The sequence below is a fragment of the Callorhinchus milii genome, unplaced genomic scaffold, assembly GCF_018977255.1.
Source record: "Callorhinchus milii isolate IMCB2004 unplaced genomic scaffold, IMCB_Cmil_1.0 Scaffold9, whole genome shotgun sequence".
In the NCBI taxonomy this organism is placed as follows: domain Eukaryota; kingdom Metazoa; phylum Chordata; class Chondrichthyes; order Chimaeriformes; family Callorhinchidae; genus Callorhinchus; species Callorhinchus milii.
Window position 1 is genome coordinate 10,562,080 of NW_024704750.1, and position 19,417 is coordinate 10,581,496.

A 19,417-nucleotide genomic window follows, 5' to 3' on the forward strand; every position below is an offset into this window, starting at 1 on the left:
TAAAATGGTTTTGCTCTATCTTAAATAAGAACAGATTTACTTTCATGTTGATGTGTAGAAATGAAGCATACTAGTGTTTATACAGAAGAGATTAGATAAACTAGCCTGTTTAGGTTACTGGCAGATGGCAGATGCTATAGTCAATTTACTGTGTTCCATTAAAAAATTCTAATTTACACACTGTAATGGGATGAGGTTGGGAGGTTAACATTTTGATAATATGATAACTGTAGTTTTAGTTACAGTAGTGCAACATTCTGAACACAAAACAGACCAAATATAACAACCCATTTATCTCACACCCGTTAGGGTTTACCACTTCATTAAGTATTATAATTTAGAGCCTTTATTTCCTGGTGATTTCAACTATGAAAATTTTTACATCAAACCCCCTGCCATTTGTTTTCAAAGGGGCATTAATTTGAGCAACCAGCACACCAGCAGGGAGATCCAGAGATGTATGAAAAATATTCACAACTATACTTGGTATTTTGTTGAAAGGGCTCTGGTTATGCATTGCTCATTTTACTGTTTCATTGAAATCATGTTGATATATACTTTTGTGACTTTAACTATTTGAATTTAGTTATGTTGTGGTCAAGGTGATGTTCCACTTGCTCATATATTGTTTAAAAATTCCCTGTGGTAGCTTGCGGCAGCTTGATTTCTGCTAGGAGTCTAGTAGGTAGGAACAGAGGAAACAGGACTTGGAAGAAAAGGGCTAGGTGATCTGGTGGAAAGATAAAGGTAAAGGAAAGTAAACAATGAAAATCTGTTGTTTTCAGTGCATTTGTTGGTAATTTCTTGTGTCCCTTTGGTCACAGAAAGGAGCACTGCATGTTCTGAGTGATAGTTGAATATGGTAATTTATTTAGTTTCACTCCTCAGGTCTGTTTTTTCTTTGCTTTGATATGCATTTTTAATACATAACCCAAGGCTCAATCTCAATTGGTGAAAGTTAGTACATTGATGATGAAGAAGTATTTCAAAGGATTTGAGACAGCATGTAGTCTTCCCTGTTTACCTGGTGTGTAGCCATTCTCTTCCATGGATGTACTGTATTGTTTTATTTGCACGTGAAATGGTTGGAGTGTTTGAACTGATTTAGGTCTTGAATAGTACCAAATGAAAGGAAATGTGTTTTAATTTGTTGTGAGCCAGGATTGCCTTCATTATGGAAGTGACAGATCTGTGACAGCTGCTTGACACCCCAAAAGCACACACCTCTCCTTGCCTATTCAGTGGTGTCAATCTGCCACATGAGGAGAGAGATACAACTGCTTGATGACTGCTAAATCCTTATGAAGATATTTTGTGCAGGGATGGGGTATATCTACATATGGCTATATAGCTCCATGCATACAATGTTATTTCACAGATCTAGGACAGATTTTCCTTGCCCTTTAATCTGCGAAGTTGCACTCAGCTTTCATTCATTCATTTACAATTTCAAGTGACAACATTTTAGTATCATTTTCATTGCTTTTTTAAATAGTCGTCAAAATATAAAACTGTCTACAATCTGATATTAATTCATTTCTAATCTATTTCCTTAAGCACCTTTGGCTGTAAGCGAGGTGCAAAAAGACTTTTCCAAAGACTTGAAGCAGCTCCAAGACAGGTTTATATACAGTTGTAGCTTTACCTTTTGTTCTACACAAAAGCTTTTTATTTCTTGAATTAAGTATAATTTATTGACCTGCGTTACAAAACAAAGTCTACGTTTACCGATTGCTTTGCTTTAAATCAACCTATAATTAATCTATACTTGAGAAGGCAGTTCAAATATATTAATTCACAATCTCCTTAATAACTACTTTTCTTTAATTTCACTCAAGGGTCAATTGTATGTGCAAGCATCAATTGCTAAAAATTGCTTGCTGCATCATTTCTGGCCACAATGCACAGACATAAGGTCAGTTCAGACTTTAATATGTGCACAGCAGAGTTCTGTGCACTAATCACACACACTATGGATACACTTGATCAACATCGTATTTGGGTTTTGCATCACCAAAGCAACTGCTCATAATTCTAATTTTCTGTTCTCACATCGTGCTAACTCATTCTGTGAGCGGCCTGAGAAAAAGCACACAACTATGCAGTTTGGGCTGAAACACTTGATTGTCCAGCGCCTTGGGACGTCCTCCCGACATGAAAGGCGCTATACAAATGTAATTTTGTTGTTGTTGTTGTTGGCACTTTCTAATCGAGAAACAACTCAAGCAGATTTTTTCCAACCGCTTCTTTTAAAACATTCTCCCACCAGAGTAGTATCAAGTTCAATAGAAAATATATTTTGTTGGCAACAGTTTTCAATATTTCTATTCGTTTTTCACAACTTTTTTTAAAAAAAACACTAGTGTGTGTTTTCCAGCATCATCTCTGAGTAGCCGTGTGTAAGTGAATCCTGCTTTGCTTGTAGGATATGCAGCTGCGGCCCATTGAAATAGTACATGTCGAAAGCAAGTGATAGTGTTGGTGGTAACATGGATCGCATGATTTGTTTAATAACTGTGCATTGACTTTATGTGCTCGTTAATGAATTTCACTTTTCTGGACTGTGCTAGAGTGTATCTATTGGTCCAACTTTACAGACGTACTGACAATTAACCCAGATGAATGTGTAAATTAAGGAAACTTTTAAAAATGCCTTAATTCATATCAACCTTCTCTTTTATTAATACAACTTTGAATTGCAACTACAGAATATAAATCATCCACCAATATGAAAACTTGATATCATGCTAATCTTTTTAAGCAAGTCTTTATCAGTGTCAATTTATTTTGCAACCTTCTGAATAAGTGCACTATTCAATTAGATTTTTTTTAAAGTATTTAATTGAAACATTAATTACATTAAGGTTTAATCACAAAAAACATTTCTATGAATTTGAGTAAATTCTATCAACACGATTCCACATTCAAAATACTTCGGAATGCTTCCCCATTGCAAGCTGCTCTGTTCCATTTACCCTCAGCTGGGCAAGTGAGATCGTTTGGGTCTGCAGACTCATCCATAATAGCACTGAATGCCGTTCCATAAATAGCTGGCCCTAGTTGTGATTCAGCTGCAATGAGCTGGACAGTGTCTGTATTTTCCAAGATTAAATCAATTGCAATATTATGCGGCGCTCCATCTGGTGGCCTGGCTAAGGAGTGACAAAATTCACCCAACAAGAGACTGTTCGAATGACGGGGAGCCCTAATACTTGAACTCATAGTCAACAGATTGGGAATCAGCTGCTTGCTCTGTGGTGTCATATTTGAAGCACTGATTTATATTTAGCTGTATAGGGATGTCACAATATGATTGTTCTAACTGTATAGTAAATCATCTAAAAAATCGCCCAATATATTGATTATTGGGAAACATTCTAAACAAAATTGTTTCTTCCATTCTTTTTCATGGAAATTCAACCAACCTTTGTCCAGTCAAATATCTTTGTCTTAATTTTTGTTATTACTCTTCAGTTAGCATGATATTGCAGGTTATCATTATCACAATGAGGGAAAAGGGGTGGAAAAATTCTTATGCATGTGCAATAGAAAATATGCTAATAATGCGGTTCATTGTAATCTAATTATAATTTTCTTGTTCACTAGAGTAAAAATCCTCTGAAAAATCCAGTGTTCAATGATTTCATCCCACTTCTGTCAGAATACATGTTTTCGTAGTTTGATTCTATTACAAAATGTTTTAAAACAGCCAAATGTTGATTAACATTTGTATCATGTACAATTGTGATTATTTCGACATATATGATTTGTTTTGCATGAAGTCATCTATTGCATGGTAGTAGTCCTTTGAACGTTTGCATGCAAATGTTTTCCAAGTTATACTGCCTTGCCCTCTGACAGAGATACCAATGGCAGGGATAGAAATAGCAAGCTTGCCTGGCTGTTCTGTTGCTTGTGAAATGACAGAATGGAAGAAAAATAGCTGCAGGAGCCACGTTTAAGGAAAGCATATTGCTTTGGCTATTAGTGTCCTATGGCAGCAGCTGCCTATATTGTGACTGAATTAGAGTTGCCGGTAGTTTTAAGCAATGGAAGTTAGATTTAGGCTTGCTATAAACTATAGGTCCCGTTCTATACTGTAGACAAAGAAAAAAAAAGGTTTACTTTAGCTATGAAAGTAATAGGTTTTATAGCGTACCACCCTACTGTAAGTCATAAGTACTGTACTCTTTCTGTTCACCTCCCTGATCAATAAGGGAAACCTAATGAGTCACTCATAAAGGAAAGTTAGTAGAGAGTTTTACTACCTGGCACAAATGTGTGTTTGTAATGAAATGTAAATGACTGATGCAGGTAGCTAGGGTTTGTACCCATATTTGAATTATTGTAGCTGGCAAGGTGCTTTATTGCAAATTAGTTCACGGTTGAATGTAATGCCCATGGGATAGGGTGGCTGGTCAAAAGCAGAATTTATAGAAAATGTAGTTTATGTTCTCTATCGCAAGCTACAAAGTCCAAGTCAGTCCAGACTTAGGTTGTTGCAGTTTTAGTATAAGGCAAAGCAGATTGTATTCAAGACATAGGGCAGAAATATTTTATTGTCAACAAATAATGCTCTTGTAGGAGAGAAACTCGTTTGATCCAGTGGTCATGTTTCAATGCAGCTGGATCTATCAAATGCTCAAGAAATCCCTCATTTGCGACTTTACATTGGAGCCATGTAGCATAATGAGTATATCAAAACTAGAAAACACTTCTTGTAGAGGTTTTTCAGATTGTCGCACTGTAGGTTAGACAGGATTCATACTTGGTGACTTTTTAACCTTTTGTGCCTCTGAAGCTAAGAACTGCCAATGTGAAGTTTTATTTATTGGGTGACGAAAATGTTGCTATTCATTATTCCATACGGTTTAAATTAGAATTGATTTATATATTAAATCTTATCTACAGTGGTCTTGAACTGTAAAAGCAGTCAGTAAGTTAAACTAGGATCAAACATTTTGAAAACAATTTAAATTACTGGGCTGGAGCTTTAAATACATTTTAGGTTTGCTTTGTAATTTTCAATTGTATTTTATATAATGTAAAGACTACTATTGTCCCCTCCCCCCACTGTAAGGTAAATAAAGAATAATAGATGTTTGGCAGTGAGTTACTTGGAAATAATTCTATCAAACATTTCTGACAATGATACAAACCATGAAAGGAAAACTAGAACAGTGTTTGGATTCAATTGATTTACTGCCCTAAACTCATTTGCAAACTAATTGATATGCTTTACAATATGCAGGATATAGCTTCTCTGTTTTAAATAACCGCCTTTAAAAATAGTCACTATACTTTGCAGAAAAAACTCTCCATGAAACATTTTGAGATGTTTCAATGTGATAAAACATTATATCAAATGCAAGGATTATTATTAAATGGTTGCTTTTTTGACAGTCTTACCCTTATGTGATGAGTTCTTTGAATATAATAGAGGCAAAGTGATGCAGGTAAAGGGTAATAAAGATGACTGTTCTCTAACATTTGCATGAATGTGGCATGTCTGATCGGTACAAGAGTAGTATGGTTTTAATGACTACAGATTACTGTATACCCATAGATATTAGTAATTAAGCGGTACACTACCATTAAGCCAAATAAGCACAACGTATGTATTATGAGTTATTTGATAATGAATCATTATGAGCCTGGAAAGGATTAGAGACAAGACACTTTTTATTATTTAATTACATGTTGGGATATTGGTTTCAAGTGCAATTTTCTTCTATTATCAGTAATTTCTGCATGTTTATTATAGCTGCAGAAGTCTTATGTTTTACTTTCTCTGCTGCTTAATTGAACACTTTGTTGGTAGGGTGAATTTGGAGCATATTTATTTTTATCACTGTATGCTTTACACAAAATGCATAACTGTTGTATGGATTTGGTGTATATGAAGATCAATATTTTATCCTTTGCACCATATTTCTTTGGAATGTATATGTAGTAGCTGAAGGAATAGCTTTGTATCAAGTAAGGATTTAGTGTAGTGGTAACGCACATCTCAATTTTAAGGTAGAATTTCTTATAGTATTACCTGAGTACTGCAGATATATTGGAGAGCACGTTTAATATAGTACAGCAAAGGACACCTTATTTGAAAACAAATAGTGGGTAACCCTGGTTCTGTCTCATAATGGAATCTTCGGCAAATGATCTAGATCTCATATTGACAGAAATAGCTTTCTTTCAAAAACCACGACAGGTAAAAGTGTTTACATTTCCCACCAAGAAGGATTCACTGCATTGACAGAAGACTAACATATCAGTGTATCTATATGCACTCAAAGACTTTGGTCTCTCTCTATCTCTTCGCCCCCTCCCCCCACCCCCCCATTTTCCCCTAGATTTAGCAAAACTCATTGACAGTGCTTAAATCAATTTCGAGCTTCCAAGGGAAAAAACCGTGGCAAAATTATGTTTGCAATGGAAGACAGTGTGTGTAAATGAGAAAGACTGTATAGTGGCAAAGTGTTCTCTTGTGGCCCCGCTAGTACAAGCTTTCCCCATATTGTCTCATGCTTTTATATTAATTACAAGTTGCATTATCAGCTGTGAGTCTGTAGACCAGCAAATAGAAAATATCATCCCAAGAGACCCAGCATCTTGTATCTATTTTCACTTTCCCTATATTGTGCTGCGTTCAGTCTGTAGCCTTTCTCTCTTTTACTCTGTCTTTTAACTCAATTAGGAATGAGCTAGGAGGTTGCTGTGTTTTTTGCCACTTGATTAAATAAGCTACTGGGAATTTTTACATGTCGACTATATGCCCTTGCATTGTATGCCGTGCGCATTATCAAGAGATCTAATGCCATCTAATTTGGTAGGGAAGGAAGAATTGGTAGCGATTATTGAGGTTTACAGGAGTACAGGTCAGACTGATGTTCAAAGTTCCCCATTCTGAAATTAGTATTTTCAACTAGAGGAAGCACTATAATTGTTAGTAATTTTGCCCTGATTGTGGTAAATGTGTGAAAGATAAGGATTGCATCACTGAAGAAAAGAAATGTAGGCTAACATTTGCCATAGAACATAGGAAAGGTGTTACTGATTAATTAATGTAATTTTCACATCAGTGTTATGGAGCTTGTAGCCATAGACAACTTAGAATAGCTTGCAGCGCATAATGTGAACCTCATTTTATGTGTTCTTCAAAAACCGTCATCTAGGTGAACGTGTTGCATTTATCTTGGTTTCTATGGGAAGGTTCTAGGTTCTTGTTGTTACTGATCTAAATTCACGCAGAGCTATTGTTTCTTCTCTTTTTCATTTAATTCTTTTAGCTCTTTATCTGATTACCATCCGGCAAACAGCTGACGCTAAGAGGCTGCAGTAGGCTGAAGAGCCCCTGCCTACTGTTTGCCTTCAGCTTGAAGCTATTTGAGTGGTTTCCTAGCTTAGAGATAAAAAGCAATGCTCATAGGCACAAACTGTCCATAATCCAGGCAGCTGAGAAGTTACTGCATCTCTGAATTTTCCACTGCTCGGTTTTTATTTTAATGTCTGCAGTAATTGCTGTATTAAAGCTGTTCTAGTCTGAACAACGTTCGTTCTCCACCAATTCAAGGCAATTCATCTGTTTCTAATTTTTCATCTTCAGCTGCACAATGGTAAAATTGGTGATTTAATGTAATTTACCTGTTTTTCTGTACTTGTTTGTAAACATTTTTATTATATTTTACCGGTATTTTGATTTCATAGAAATCAAAACCACATGTTTTTGCGAGTTGGTCTGTTATAGTCATTGTACATGTTTATCTTTAGAGCACAATATTGTTCAAAGTATGACATGTCAGAATAGTTCAGAGTCCACTTAGTTACTTTCTATCGGCTTTTGCTATTGTGGTTATGCGCAGGTGTCAAGTACTACATATCTAGCCCAAAGCCTGATCTGTTTCATGTGTTCCTTCTCTTTTCTGTGAGAGGAAATTCCATCTCTTCCCTGCCTTCATGTGGTGCTGATAAAGCTCTTCCTGTACAGTAGAAATTCTGTTTTCCTTTTAGTAGTGGCAGGGAATTGGGAATGATCAGGAAAGGGGAGGAGGACCAGGAGGAGAATACATACTGCAATGCAGCAGAAAGCCGTAACTTTCGTTCTTAATATTTATTTGTTTGACAGCAAACTTTTTAACTTCCCTCTCATGGGGGGAAAAGGCGAACTAAAGGAAAAATAAATATGCATTTTCTTTAACTGTGTATCTCAATACTAGCAATGTCTTTAGTGTAACAATAAAAACTTAATGATCTATGAAGAGTTTTATTAAGACTATTTATCTTATAAGAAACCTGAAGTCTTTAACTCTTAGTCTGCCATTGGTTATCAGCGCATTTTAATCTTCCCTAAACAACCAAATGTTTTTCTCCCAGGAAAATAACCTGGGAAGAAAAGCGATGTTGTATGCAGATGATCTGTGGTTGTATATTTGTACATCGCTAATATGTTGCTCTTTGTTTTCTATGTTTTTCATTTGCCTCTGGAACATTCACTGGAAAATTCTCGGGGATCTTCACATTAGAACCCATCATCTTGGAACAGAGATCACGATGACGCAACCTCAACGCATTCTGCTGGTACACCGGGACCCTCCAGTGGTGGCCATGCTTCCCAAAGTGGAGACAACAGTAGTGAGCAAGGTAAGAGGTTAAATTTTCCCTCGCTCAAAGTCGGCATGACTAAATAAACTCTACCTTTCATGATATAGCTGCGTGTGTCATAAAGCAAACATCAGTATAAGAGGGTGGGTGCATAATCAAATAAAAGCTGGTAATGAAAACAAAACGTAGAAAAAANGCACAAAAAAACAGTGTCGCAAGTTGTATGAAGGAAATTATCTGGTAATTAATATGGATACACTGGTAACAGGTTAACAGGTTAAGTAACAAGTGCTGCTACTGACCTTGGTCTTTTAATATGAATAATGTTTTTTCTGGACAGTATAAATAAACCTGATCCAGTCAGGTGTCAGAGGTCACAGTGTGCTGCAAATTTTGTGAGATTTATCCACTTTTCAGCAAAGGGCAGCTATATATTTTGCACAATGAAAAGTGAATGTAATTTGTCACGTAAATGATCAAGTATTAGAGTACTGCCGTTGTGACAATGGAAACAAGAATTTTATATACCGTAGCACTACATACACAGGAAAACTGGTTTTAATTTATTAGTGATATTAGTCTGTAAACTGAAGGGAAAAAAACATTAATCTTGTTGGTATTTAAGGTTGTTGTGCATTTGTTTTTTTCTGTGTCATTTCTATAGCTCCTGAAAAGTAAATCTTTGAGAAGTATTGATCATTTTGCATGCATAAGTTCAAGTGACCTGCAATTTGTTGAGCACTTATTGACTATCTTCTGGGTTGAGTGCAGTGTTTTTCGAAGATGCCACAGATCATATTTAAATATGAAAACCTAGTGGATTGTTAGTTACAAGAGAGACAGAAAAGAGTTAATTGCAGTTTGCTAGGAACAGGGAGAAATAAAATATTTGATGGAGACAACAGAAAGTGAAGCTGATTAAATGGTGTAATGAGGCCATCTTCCACAGAGCTGTTTTGTGAGAGGCTTGCTTTGACCTTTCGCTTTGCTCAGGAGCCTGATGCTTCATTTTTCACATTCTTGCAATTACGTTAACGCTTGAAGCATTTTGACTCCAAGTCTGCTCGCCACGCCAGGCATAACTCAGCACTGTGAGTTTTACCCTTATGCAGTTTCATTAACAGGTCGCTCGGGTCCCAGCTGAAATTCAAAACTGTCTGGTTGCATTGGGTTTGCTGAGTTATGGTGGCAAGATACAGGCTGGAGCATAGAGGAGATAGCCCTGGGGTTTTTAACTCTGTGTGTGTGTGTGTGTGTGTGTATGTGGAACCAACTGCTCCACATACAGAGGTGTTCAGGTTTTTTAAAAAAAAGATCTTTTATAACATAACTCTTAAATCAGTCACAGTTTGTTTAAAAAAGTTCATTATGTGAGTCAAAGTCATCATTACAGTTTTTGTTTTGCTTACATTTGGGATGCGGTAAGAAGCTTAAATATACACTACTTTTGTCTGTGTGTCTATGAGAGCAAATATGTGAGGGCATCGTATAACCAGAAATTAGTTTCACAAAGTATTGTTTGGTCTGCCTCAAATAGTGCCAATTTTTTTCAGGGAAAAAAAACACACAGAAAGGTTAGGAGCAATGGAGTGTTGGTGAAGCACTTTGTGTACAAGGCTTAACCACTTTTTCAAACAATAAAAAGTGCCTTTTCAAACATTAAAAATCAATGTGGATTAGAAATAGTTTTCAGAAGTTTATATTCTTTAAAACATTGACCATACTGAACAGAGATGAGCACAAGTATAAAACAATCAAAGGCCCTAAAATATGATTCATGTAATACTGTTGCAGTAATCATTTGGTTTTCCACTCTGTTTTGCACAGGGTAACTTGCCTTCTGCTGCATTAAGAGCTTTAGAACAAGCAATGATGCATAGATTGAAGGACAGAAAACAGTTATCCCATGTTCAGGACCAGATTTAAAAGAAGTCGAAAAGTACCAATGTTATTTTTAAAAAAAAACGTTTCACCCTAGTTTTTAATCTTGTTACCGATGGGTTTGTTTCAATAGTAAAATGTACAGACTAACTTAAATAGTGAGCCCGTGGGACACGGTGATTTCCATAAAGCTGGAATTGGAAGGAGTGAGAGGAATGTTGCCCGTAGAGGGAATGAGGTACATTTGAAAGTGAAAATGGAAGAATTTCTGGAGTTTTATGCTCAATTGCCTTTGGTTTCATAGAACATCTATGTTACAGCTCTCCCAACCCCTACCCCCCACCCCGAGTAGGCAGAGTGAAGTTCATGATAAGGGTAGGTTTTGTTCCATGTGTTAAAATGGATTTTTCTAGTTCGATGTTCTGAAGAAATCACTTCAATTTTTTTTGTATGCAAGGCATCAACCACATCTTTCTCACAAGCGCTCACTATGTCTAGGGACCCTGGAACTTGGTTTATTCATTCAAGACAGAGTTTGAAATTCACACAAGAGGTATCAAAAATGCTAAATCTAACAGTAACCGACCAGTATCACAGAACCTTGATTTAAATACTGTTTTAAGTAATTACATTGTTATTAAATGGCTTTGATATTGTTTCAATTAAATGATCTCTGTATATTTATTTTCTTATCCACGTTTCTGAGACACTATAATAATAATAACTCTGGGAATACTAAAATTGTTTTAGATCAGTATAATTTGTTCAAAAATAATAGCTTGCAGGAAGCAAGTGCTTATTTCTTTTAAACAGATGAAATAAGGAAGACTTCATTTTGAAAAATTGCATATTAATTTATGAATACTGTAATAGTATTTTCCACATTACTCATTTGCTGGAGTAAATACTTATATATCACATCCTGAGCTTTCCATATTTCTAGTAAAAAAAATCTTTCTTTAATTTCAAGGTAAATTGTGTAATCACAAGTAGTTCAGAAAACAGTTTCCAGTTGTTAATATTTAGTTGACTGACAATACTACAACACAAAACATTAAATACAGTAAGCAGATAAGAATTTCGTATTTTGTTTCTATTTGCTTACTTCCTAAATTCACGTTGCCATTTTAGCCAAAAAGTAAGATGAAAAGAACTGGCTTCATCATTAGCTATGCATGAAAGAAAAATTGAAGTTGACAGATATGCTGTAAGATTGTTGTAGAGGGACATTTCTCTCAATTCATTTTTGTTAGGGCATTTTGTACACTTTGCAGCAATTGAACAATTCTCTTACTGAGAATTCCCTGTAATACAGGACTGCCATGTGAAAGTCTGATGAATTCGACCTAGAACCATTGCACATCGAAGTGACATGTCCTTCAATGGCTCATATCAGATGCATTCAAAATACAATATAAGTAAATTTACAAAATCAAGTCAACAGATTATAATAAACCTATTGGAACTGGCAAAAGTCTTAAATACAGCATCCTTACCATTTTACGTTTATTGCTTGCCTTCCTTCCCCAGCTCTTTGTATTCTGGGTAGGTTTCTGTTCTTGTAAATGTACCATGAGCACTGACCAACTGAACCAGGTCACAAAATTGGAACACTGTTGGTGTCTTAGATGAATAAAGCTTAATCTTTGGTAAGATTAAGAAGAGAAGTTTGTGTAGGACTTTCAGCTCAACTTTACCTACACATGATAAGGCACTATATCAAATGTAAGGATTATTATTATTATTTAGCAGTTTAAGCTGGGACGATAGTTAGATTTGGACGTTTTGGGTTCCAACTAAAGAAAGTATCTTTTGTACAGGAAATCTGAACAAAAAAATGGAATTGAACTGACAATATTGTTGCCCAGTCAGATTTTCATGAGTTTTATTGATTTCATTTGTTTGAATGTGGGTCAGAGATTGATGGGCTTGCACTAGTTTTAGTCTCAACAAACTGAATTTTTAAAGCAAAACTGTTTTGCTCATTTGCCAACAGCGCATGGAGATTGCATAGCAGTGGAAATTCGTTGTGACATTTTTAATAGACAAAAACAAGCTTTGCAATAAGAATTGAATTGAGTAATAACTTTTATCTCAATATTCTCTTTTCTAAAGGTCTCAGAGACCTCATGCTCTAGTTCCAAGGGCACTGGCAGTCCTCCAGTATCCCACCAATGTGACCATTATTAATGTGAAAATCTGTGCACTGAGTCAGTAGACAATGCTGCGATTGGTTGCGGGGGAGGGGGAGAATTCTAATAATAAATAATAATAATCCTTGCATTTGATATAACTCTTTTCACGTCTTCTAGACGTCTCAAAACACTTCACAGAATATACTGTAAAGTGAATTGACTGTATATTTGTGGGCGAAACGTGGCAGCCAATTGCGCACAGCAGTGTCCCACAAACAGTCATGGATTGAAGTGACCAATTTAATATTGATTGCTTTCTTGAGGGATTATCAGGCATGTGGAGTAAGGAAACTTGCCCAAAGTTTCGCCCTGCCTGGAATCGAACCTAAGTCTCTCGCTTGCGAGGCGAGTGCTCTAACCACTGAGCTACAGGACTCCACATGAGTTCCACAACCAAACCCAATTCTAACCTCCTCAAATGTCCATAGACATGCATTTCCAGTAGGAATCACTTAAATCAATCAACACCAGGAACCTCGATTAATTTTGTTCCCAATTTTGCCAGTTACCAACAGTTACACCAATTACTTGTATCATTGCCTTAGTCTGTCCTATAAACTAAATACACAGTGGGAACACAAAGCTTGTCAAAGTTGTTCTGTCTGTGAAGAGCATCACAGCCAAGCTAAATTCTGTTCTCATTCAGTGTCTGCACACCTGGACTTTCCAGCGTGGGTCACTGGATAACAATTGGGAGTGAAAAGATTGGCTGATTTTTTTCCCACCCCTCTCCCTAGCTCTGAATTCCTCAGGCTAATTGTTCTGCTCCAACCACTGGCCATTTTGAGATCAGATAACTCAGAACAAACCAGGATTCAAAGCTGTGACTTTTGGTTTATTGTAATTCAATGTTAATTAGAGTGGCATTTTTGATGCCCTTGGCCATCATAAGTCACATTCACTTTGGCCCAAGATGATGGAAAAGAGAATCCGAGTTTTCAGGTTTTTAAGTTGTATCCCTCTAAGCAACTATTGTACCTGAAGTTTTAATTTATTCATTTCTACCTCAATTTTAAAATGTATTTATGATTTTCCTCCCCCAGAACTTTGCCAATACAGCTCTCAATCCATTTGCTAGATATGCAAGGGTAGCCCAGAGCAAAGTGGCCTCTGAATTGTTTCCCGCCTTTCCTGTGAGGAAACCAAATGGTCCAGTGTTTCTTCTGATATCACAGTTGTGAACTGAATGTTAGTCTGTCCTTCGCCACATTGTGAAACGGTACATTAGAATAGCGATGCACTGCTCCGCATCGCTAGATTTGTCCCAGGTTGCGTTCCCGTCCCAATCTTGTCCTTAACCTATGTACGCACAGTGGCACATTCCAGCAGGGTCCCTGAACACCGATCAGGAGTTAGAACCTTGACGTATTGCCTATCATCTTAGTCTGGCAATATTCAGGCCAATTGATACAGCTTTACAACTCCCGGAATTGAGATCGGCTAATTTAACATGAGCCCAAACCAAGAGCGAAAACGTTGCTTGCCTGTGTAGTTCACTGCCACACCAGGTAGCGTATTTAGCCGCAGAGTCAGAGGGTCTTAAATTAAAAGAAATTGCCTGTCCAACACATGCACTGATTTTTAATTTACAATCTACACCCACAGGAGATTTGCATCAGACATTCTCCACTAACCCATAAGGCTAGTAGATTAGATCCGGATGTAGATTTGCTGGCATCGAGCCCTAAACCAAACCAAATGGCAGAGGTGGGAGGTGTTTTTTTTATCTGAGTTTTGATCAGAGTAAATAACTCCCTATTGTTCATGCTTCCCCAGTCGTACTGATTATGCTGGAAGTTTGCTACAAAAGCAAAAAAAATCAGAATAAACAGGTCACAGTCCTCTAAAGTCAAATTCCGTTGCAGAATACCTCTAATCACACTGATACTCTGTATATTATTGGCATTCCCTAACGTGACAGCCTGTGTCTTAAGCAGTGGTATTCAGAAAAGGAGTTCCATGTATTACTTCAAGTCGGAACAGGCCTTTCCAGCAAGAAAATGGTTTGGGGGGTGGGGCAGGGCAGAGGGTTATGGTGAAAGCTGAGAGTGGGACTCTGAAGAGAAGGAGACTTTCATTATCCCATTAGCATAAGAGAGGTTAAATTATTCATGACATGATCCTATGGGGAAAAGTAAAGTTAATGCATGTAGTTTTTAACTCTCTTCCTTTCTGCTGTGAGAGTGAACCGGTGCTGGATTCAGCATGCAGCCGTTTACTGAAAGCTCTAGTGGCATGTTAGGAGCAGTTGTGCAATGAACACACTGAGATTCATCTCTGAGCGCTGCTCTCAACAGAAACCATCTGGAAAAGTTCCAAAAGGTGATTAAACAAATTGATCAGCATTAGTTGCTGTGTCACATGTCCAAAATTGTGGATTAAAAAAACATCTGACCCGGGCCAAACTGCAAACGTCATCCTTTTGGAGTGTTCAGATACATCCGTGCCATCTTTGTAACCGTATGGCCTATAATCACGAACAGGTTGTGTAAATGGCCTTCTCAGTAGCACTGTCTGTTCCCATAGTACAGCACAAGTCATATTAACTAGGTCAGTCTTAAGTTACTTTAGACAGAGGGAAAAAATTACCAAAATTATTCTTACAACAGGCACAGGGAATTTATGCTGTAAGGGAAGTGAAGTGCAGTTGGAATTTTTTTTCTGGCAGCTAAAAGAGAGCCATATTAAAATGTGTTTGATACAGCTTGCAGCTTGAATATACAGCCAGGAGATAATTTTTAAAGAAGACTCCTGGATGTTAAAAGTAGAAGCGGTTTTGTCTTCTATTTTAGGGGAAAACATACATATTTGTGGATTATTGAGTATAGATAACAGGCGAGTGGGACTAAGTCAAAACCACAGTTTGAATATACTAAATGACTGCTTTAACCGAGCATGCAATGTGATTAAATGAGAGGCAATGGAATTTAAGTTTGGTAATAGATTATTCTGATGCATATTTTAGAAATGTTTAGTTGAGTGATAGTGAACTGCATTGAAAGTTAACTGAAAAACACTTGTGGCTGCTGGCCGTGAAACTATTGCAGTAAAGCCAACACTTAGGAAGCAGGTCTGATATCACAGTATGATGATACCAGTAAATTTAGAACTTGTGTCCTCTTAGATAACAGCTAAATGAACAGAATTTACTTCAGAATTAGACTTATATTTTTATCGTGGACAACCAGCCTTCTATGTCGTGGTGGGGTTCCGTTATCCTTCATTAGGGATGAGAAACCCAATTCATTCAAGGAAACACCTGCAGGCTGACTTTAAACCCAGCCTGACCACTTCATTGCTGTCTTTATGGTGCATGTATCGGGGAATTAGCATTGGCAGCAAAGCTCACTGTGACTTTAGTTTTATTGTACTGTATAATGCAAAGAGGCATTAAGTCAGCACGCAAGATACATTTTGGGAGAATGAACTGGCCTTCTTAAATACAAATGGTCAGACTAGTTATTTATATTTTTAGAAAATTGACAATTAGGCTGAGTTCCAATACCATGTTTTTTTGGTTGCTTGATAGATAAATTCGGTCTTCTGCAAAGGAAAAGTCATCTTTGCCATCTTCTACTAGGTCAGTTGTTTTATACCCACCAGTGTGATGATAATGCATGCAAAGACCAGAAATAATTTGTAGCACATTTCTAATTTTTCAAGGTACTTAACTTTTTCATAGATTTAGAACTCGATTGCTTAAATTTTGCAAAGAAGTAAAACAAGTCTGCTGCATGTTCTTCCTAATCAAACTTTTCATGTGACTTTTAGTTTAAACGTTTTCTTTAATGCCTTTGTGGAAAAATATGTAAACAAATATTATTTATTTCAAAAGTTAAATGTTTGCTTTTGTATTTAAACTTGTTTGCATGTGTTCGTGGTGCAAATCTTGCATGTGTCAGTCTGAGGAGTGAATTGCGGTCCACAGAAAAGAGTAATTAATGGTCTAATGTTTATCAATGTGCAAAAACAAATCTAGAGTTTTGTAATGTGTGAACAGCTTTCATCTTGGCTACAGTTTGGATTTTAAACTGTTAAATAGTCTGAAAATAAACAGTCAGAGAGACTGGTATTGCAGATTCAGACAAAATGTAAGATGTGATCACTGTTTTAATTTTTCTCCATTTCAGCCTCATTTTCTCTCATTTAACACATTTTTCTTATTATGAACCTTTATAATCTCTTGAAAGTCTTAAAGCATAATATTATTTGTGCAAAATTTCTTTCATATCATCCTATGTTCTTGGATATACTTTTGCTGTTACGTGATGAATGGTATGAAAGTATGGTTTTCCACTCAAGATTACAATAATTAGGAGTCTGATTCTTACCTGGGCCGTAAATGTTTCTGATTTGCAGCAAGCAGCAGAATTTTGAAAGTGAAAACTAAACTGAGGCAGTCTAACTGCTTATTTTACACACGGTATCTCACCCAACACCCCACTTCTTCTCACACACAACACACTGCCTATGTGGATCCCTATGACCACAGCCAAACATAAACACATTTGACTTCAGTCCAGTTAATATGCCCAAACAATTTCTGGTTCACTAATTTTCAAGCCTACATGATGCATTCGCTGGTTTAAACAATCTGAATGGTAGCAGATCACACGCTGTCCTCATTTATTTGGCCTATAGACGAGGCTTTCCTCTGAATTTAAAGAGTAATTCTGAATTTAGAATATTATTAATTTAATTGACAACCACAAAAACAATATTATTACAAAATTATTGTTTGCACTAACAAAAACAATTATGAGTTGATTTGTTTTTCATACTCAAAGAGCAATGTTAAATCATTAATTGTTGTGTGTCCTTTAAAATGAATATAAAACTGATATTGAGAGTCTTTTACTCAGTTACTATTAGAAAGATTGGGACTGAGTTTACAGATATGAATCTGTAATTATGAATCTGTAACTACGTTGCAGTTTGGTGTCCTTGCAAAATGAGCTCTTTTGCTTGGTTTAACAATATAACAGTCTGAAAGATTGTGATCAAAGTACTTTGGATTTTTACTATTTCTGTGCAAGATGTTATTAATTGTGCTACAGCATAAAGTAAATCATTTTTTCTAAAGAACTCCAATTGAGTGTCAAAAGCACCATTTCGACAATTCCTTCGGCTGCATACTGACAGCACCATTTTCAATCCACGCTTCCTAATTTTTTCCGCTCCTCCCTTGAAGGCGTCAGGCGACCGTCAATACCTCATCAAAGTAAACATTCTTAACGTGTGAGCCTGGATAGTGAGTGTCACCCGACTATGCAACTATGGGCTGATTCACAGCCAAACCATTTCATGTCATCACTCAACATTGAGACGCATGTACATGTTCCATTATGGGTCACTGGATAATGATCGGGAGTGGTAGCTCTAGATGATTTACCCCACCTCGGCCAGGGACATTGAAGCCAATTGTAGCACCTCTATTTCCATCCCAGTTGAAATAAGCTAGCTCAGCACCAACAGAGCTTTGAACCTGAGACCTTCCTGACCTTTGTGGCTTAGTTTCAGATTGGGTACTTGTTTTACCAACTGTGTGGTGGGGGTGGGTAGTGGAGAGTGCAGCCAGCATTATTTTTAATTTCAAACTAAATGGAAGTTTTGCAGAAAAACAGCTCTAGTCCTTAATGAAACCCAATAGTTTTTTTAATAAAAAATGTATTCATGCCCTTTTCTAATGTGACATTAAAAATATATATTACACAGCGAGTGACAAAGAGATCTTTGTCTGCAGAATGGATGTCTGGTGACTCCAGCAGTAATAAAGAGTTTATTCACATTGCTTTCCATGCTATGATCTGTACATGAGTGCATAGTTTTGAGATCTTATTCGTTTGGGATTTTGTCAGTGATTGCATTCAAGTTAGGCAACTTGGAGACATGGGTCAAATTATGATTTCTATCCCATATGTCATATGTCCCTTAGAAAAACTTAAAAAATGCTCTTGATGAAGACTGTATGAAAATAATTTGCTAACAGACAAACTTTAAGAGAAACAACTAAATTGGAAACACATAAGTTGCATGCAAGTGAAAATTGGGCCCTGTAGAATCTGATGCACTGGCATGAGAGTGATTTTAGGAGGATGTACAGTATCATGTTTTAGTTCAGATAACAAAGGGGGAAGGGACACGGGTACGTGATCAGTGGAGCCAACTGCTTGAATCTCAACATAAATCCTTTCATTCAAAGGAGGTGCTGAGAGAACTAATAGGGACAAAATATGCTCTCAATTCTTTATTGTTAGGGCAGACAAAGGTCAAGATGCTTAGGAGTAGGCAAAAATTTCACAGTACTGTAAAAGGAACATGGTTGGACAGTTCCAGTTTAGCAGGAGCAATAACTATACAGGTAAAGTTTAACAAAACATTTTTACATAAGATAACAATTGTCCTTACTATGAGCATTTCAACAAATACTCAAAAATAATAAAATATCTGATTAATTCTACTCCGCCAATGTATTGATAAGACCCAAGAAGAGAAATTAGGTTAATCACGCTGTATCCAGAGGCCATTTCATTTCTGAATGAAAATTGTAAAATTTGCGCTAAAAGTGACTACCTTTCAGATGGAATGGTGTCACACAAACAATACAATAACCAAGAATGTTTTGAAAAGCATATATTCAGCAGGTACTCTTACGTTACCTATCGACATTTTTGACAAATGCTATTAACAATCAACATATCAATTTTGCTGTTTGGTTGGATAATGAGAAGGCCTTTGAC

General features: G+C 36.6%; 1 protein-coding gene across 10 annotated transcripts in view; it reads left to right on the plus strand.

Moving 5' to 3' along the window:
* meis2a (Meis homeobox 2a) overlaps nucleotides 1–19,417 on the plus strand; it is an 83,023-nt gene that overhangs the window by 6,061 nt on the left and 57,545 nt on the right. For 5 of the 10 annotated variants that reach the window (XM_007888040.2, XM_042337918.1, XM_042337919.1 and 2 more), the window contains 2 exons: nucleotides 8,523–8,640; nucleotides 16,207–16,257. In XM_007888040.2, the coding sequence (XP_007886231.1) occupies nucleotides 8,523–8,640; nucleotides 16,207–16,257 (169 nt within the window). The remainder of the gene's footprint in view (nucleotides 1–8,522; nucleotides 8,641–16,206; nucleotides 16,258–19,417) is intronic. The other 5 variants (XM_007888041.2, XM_007888042.2, XM_007888047.2 and 2 more) reach the window with 1 other exon arrangement.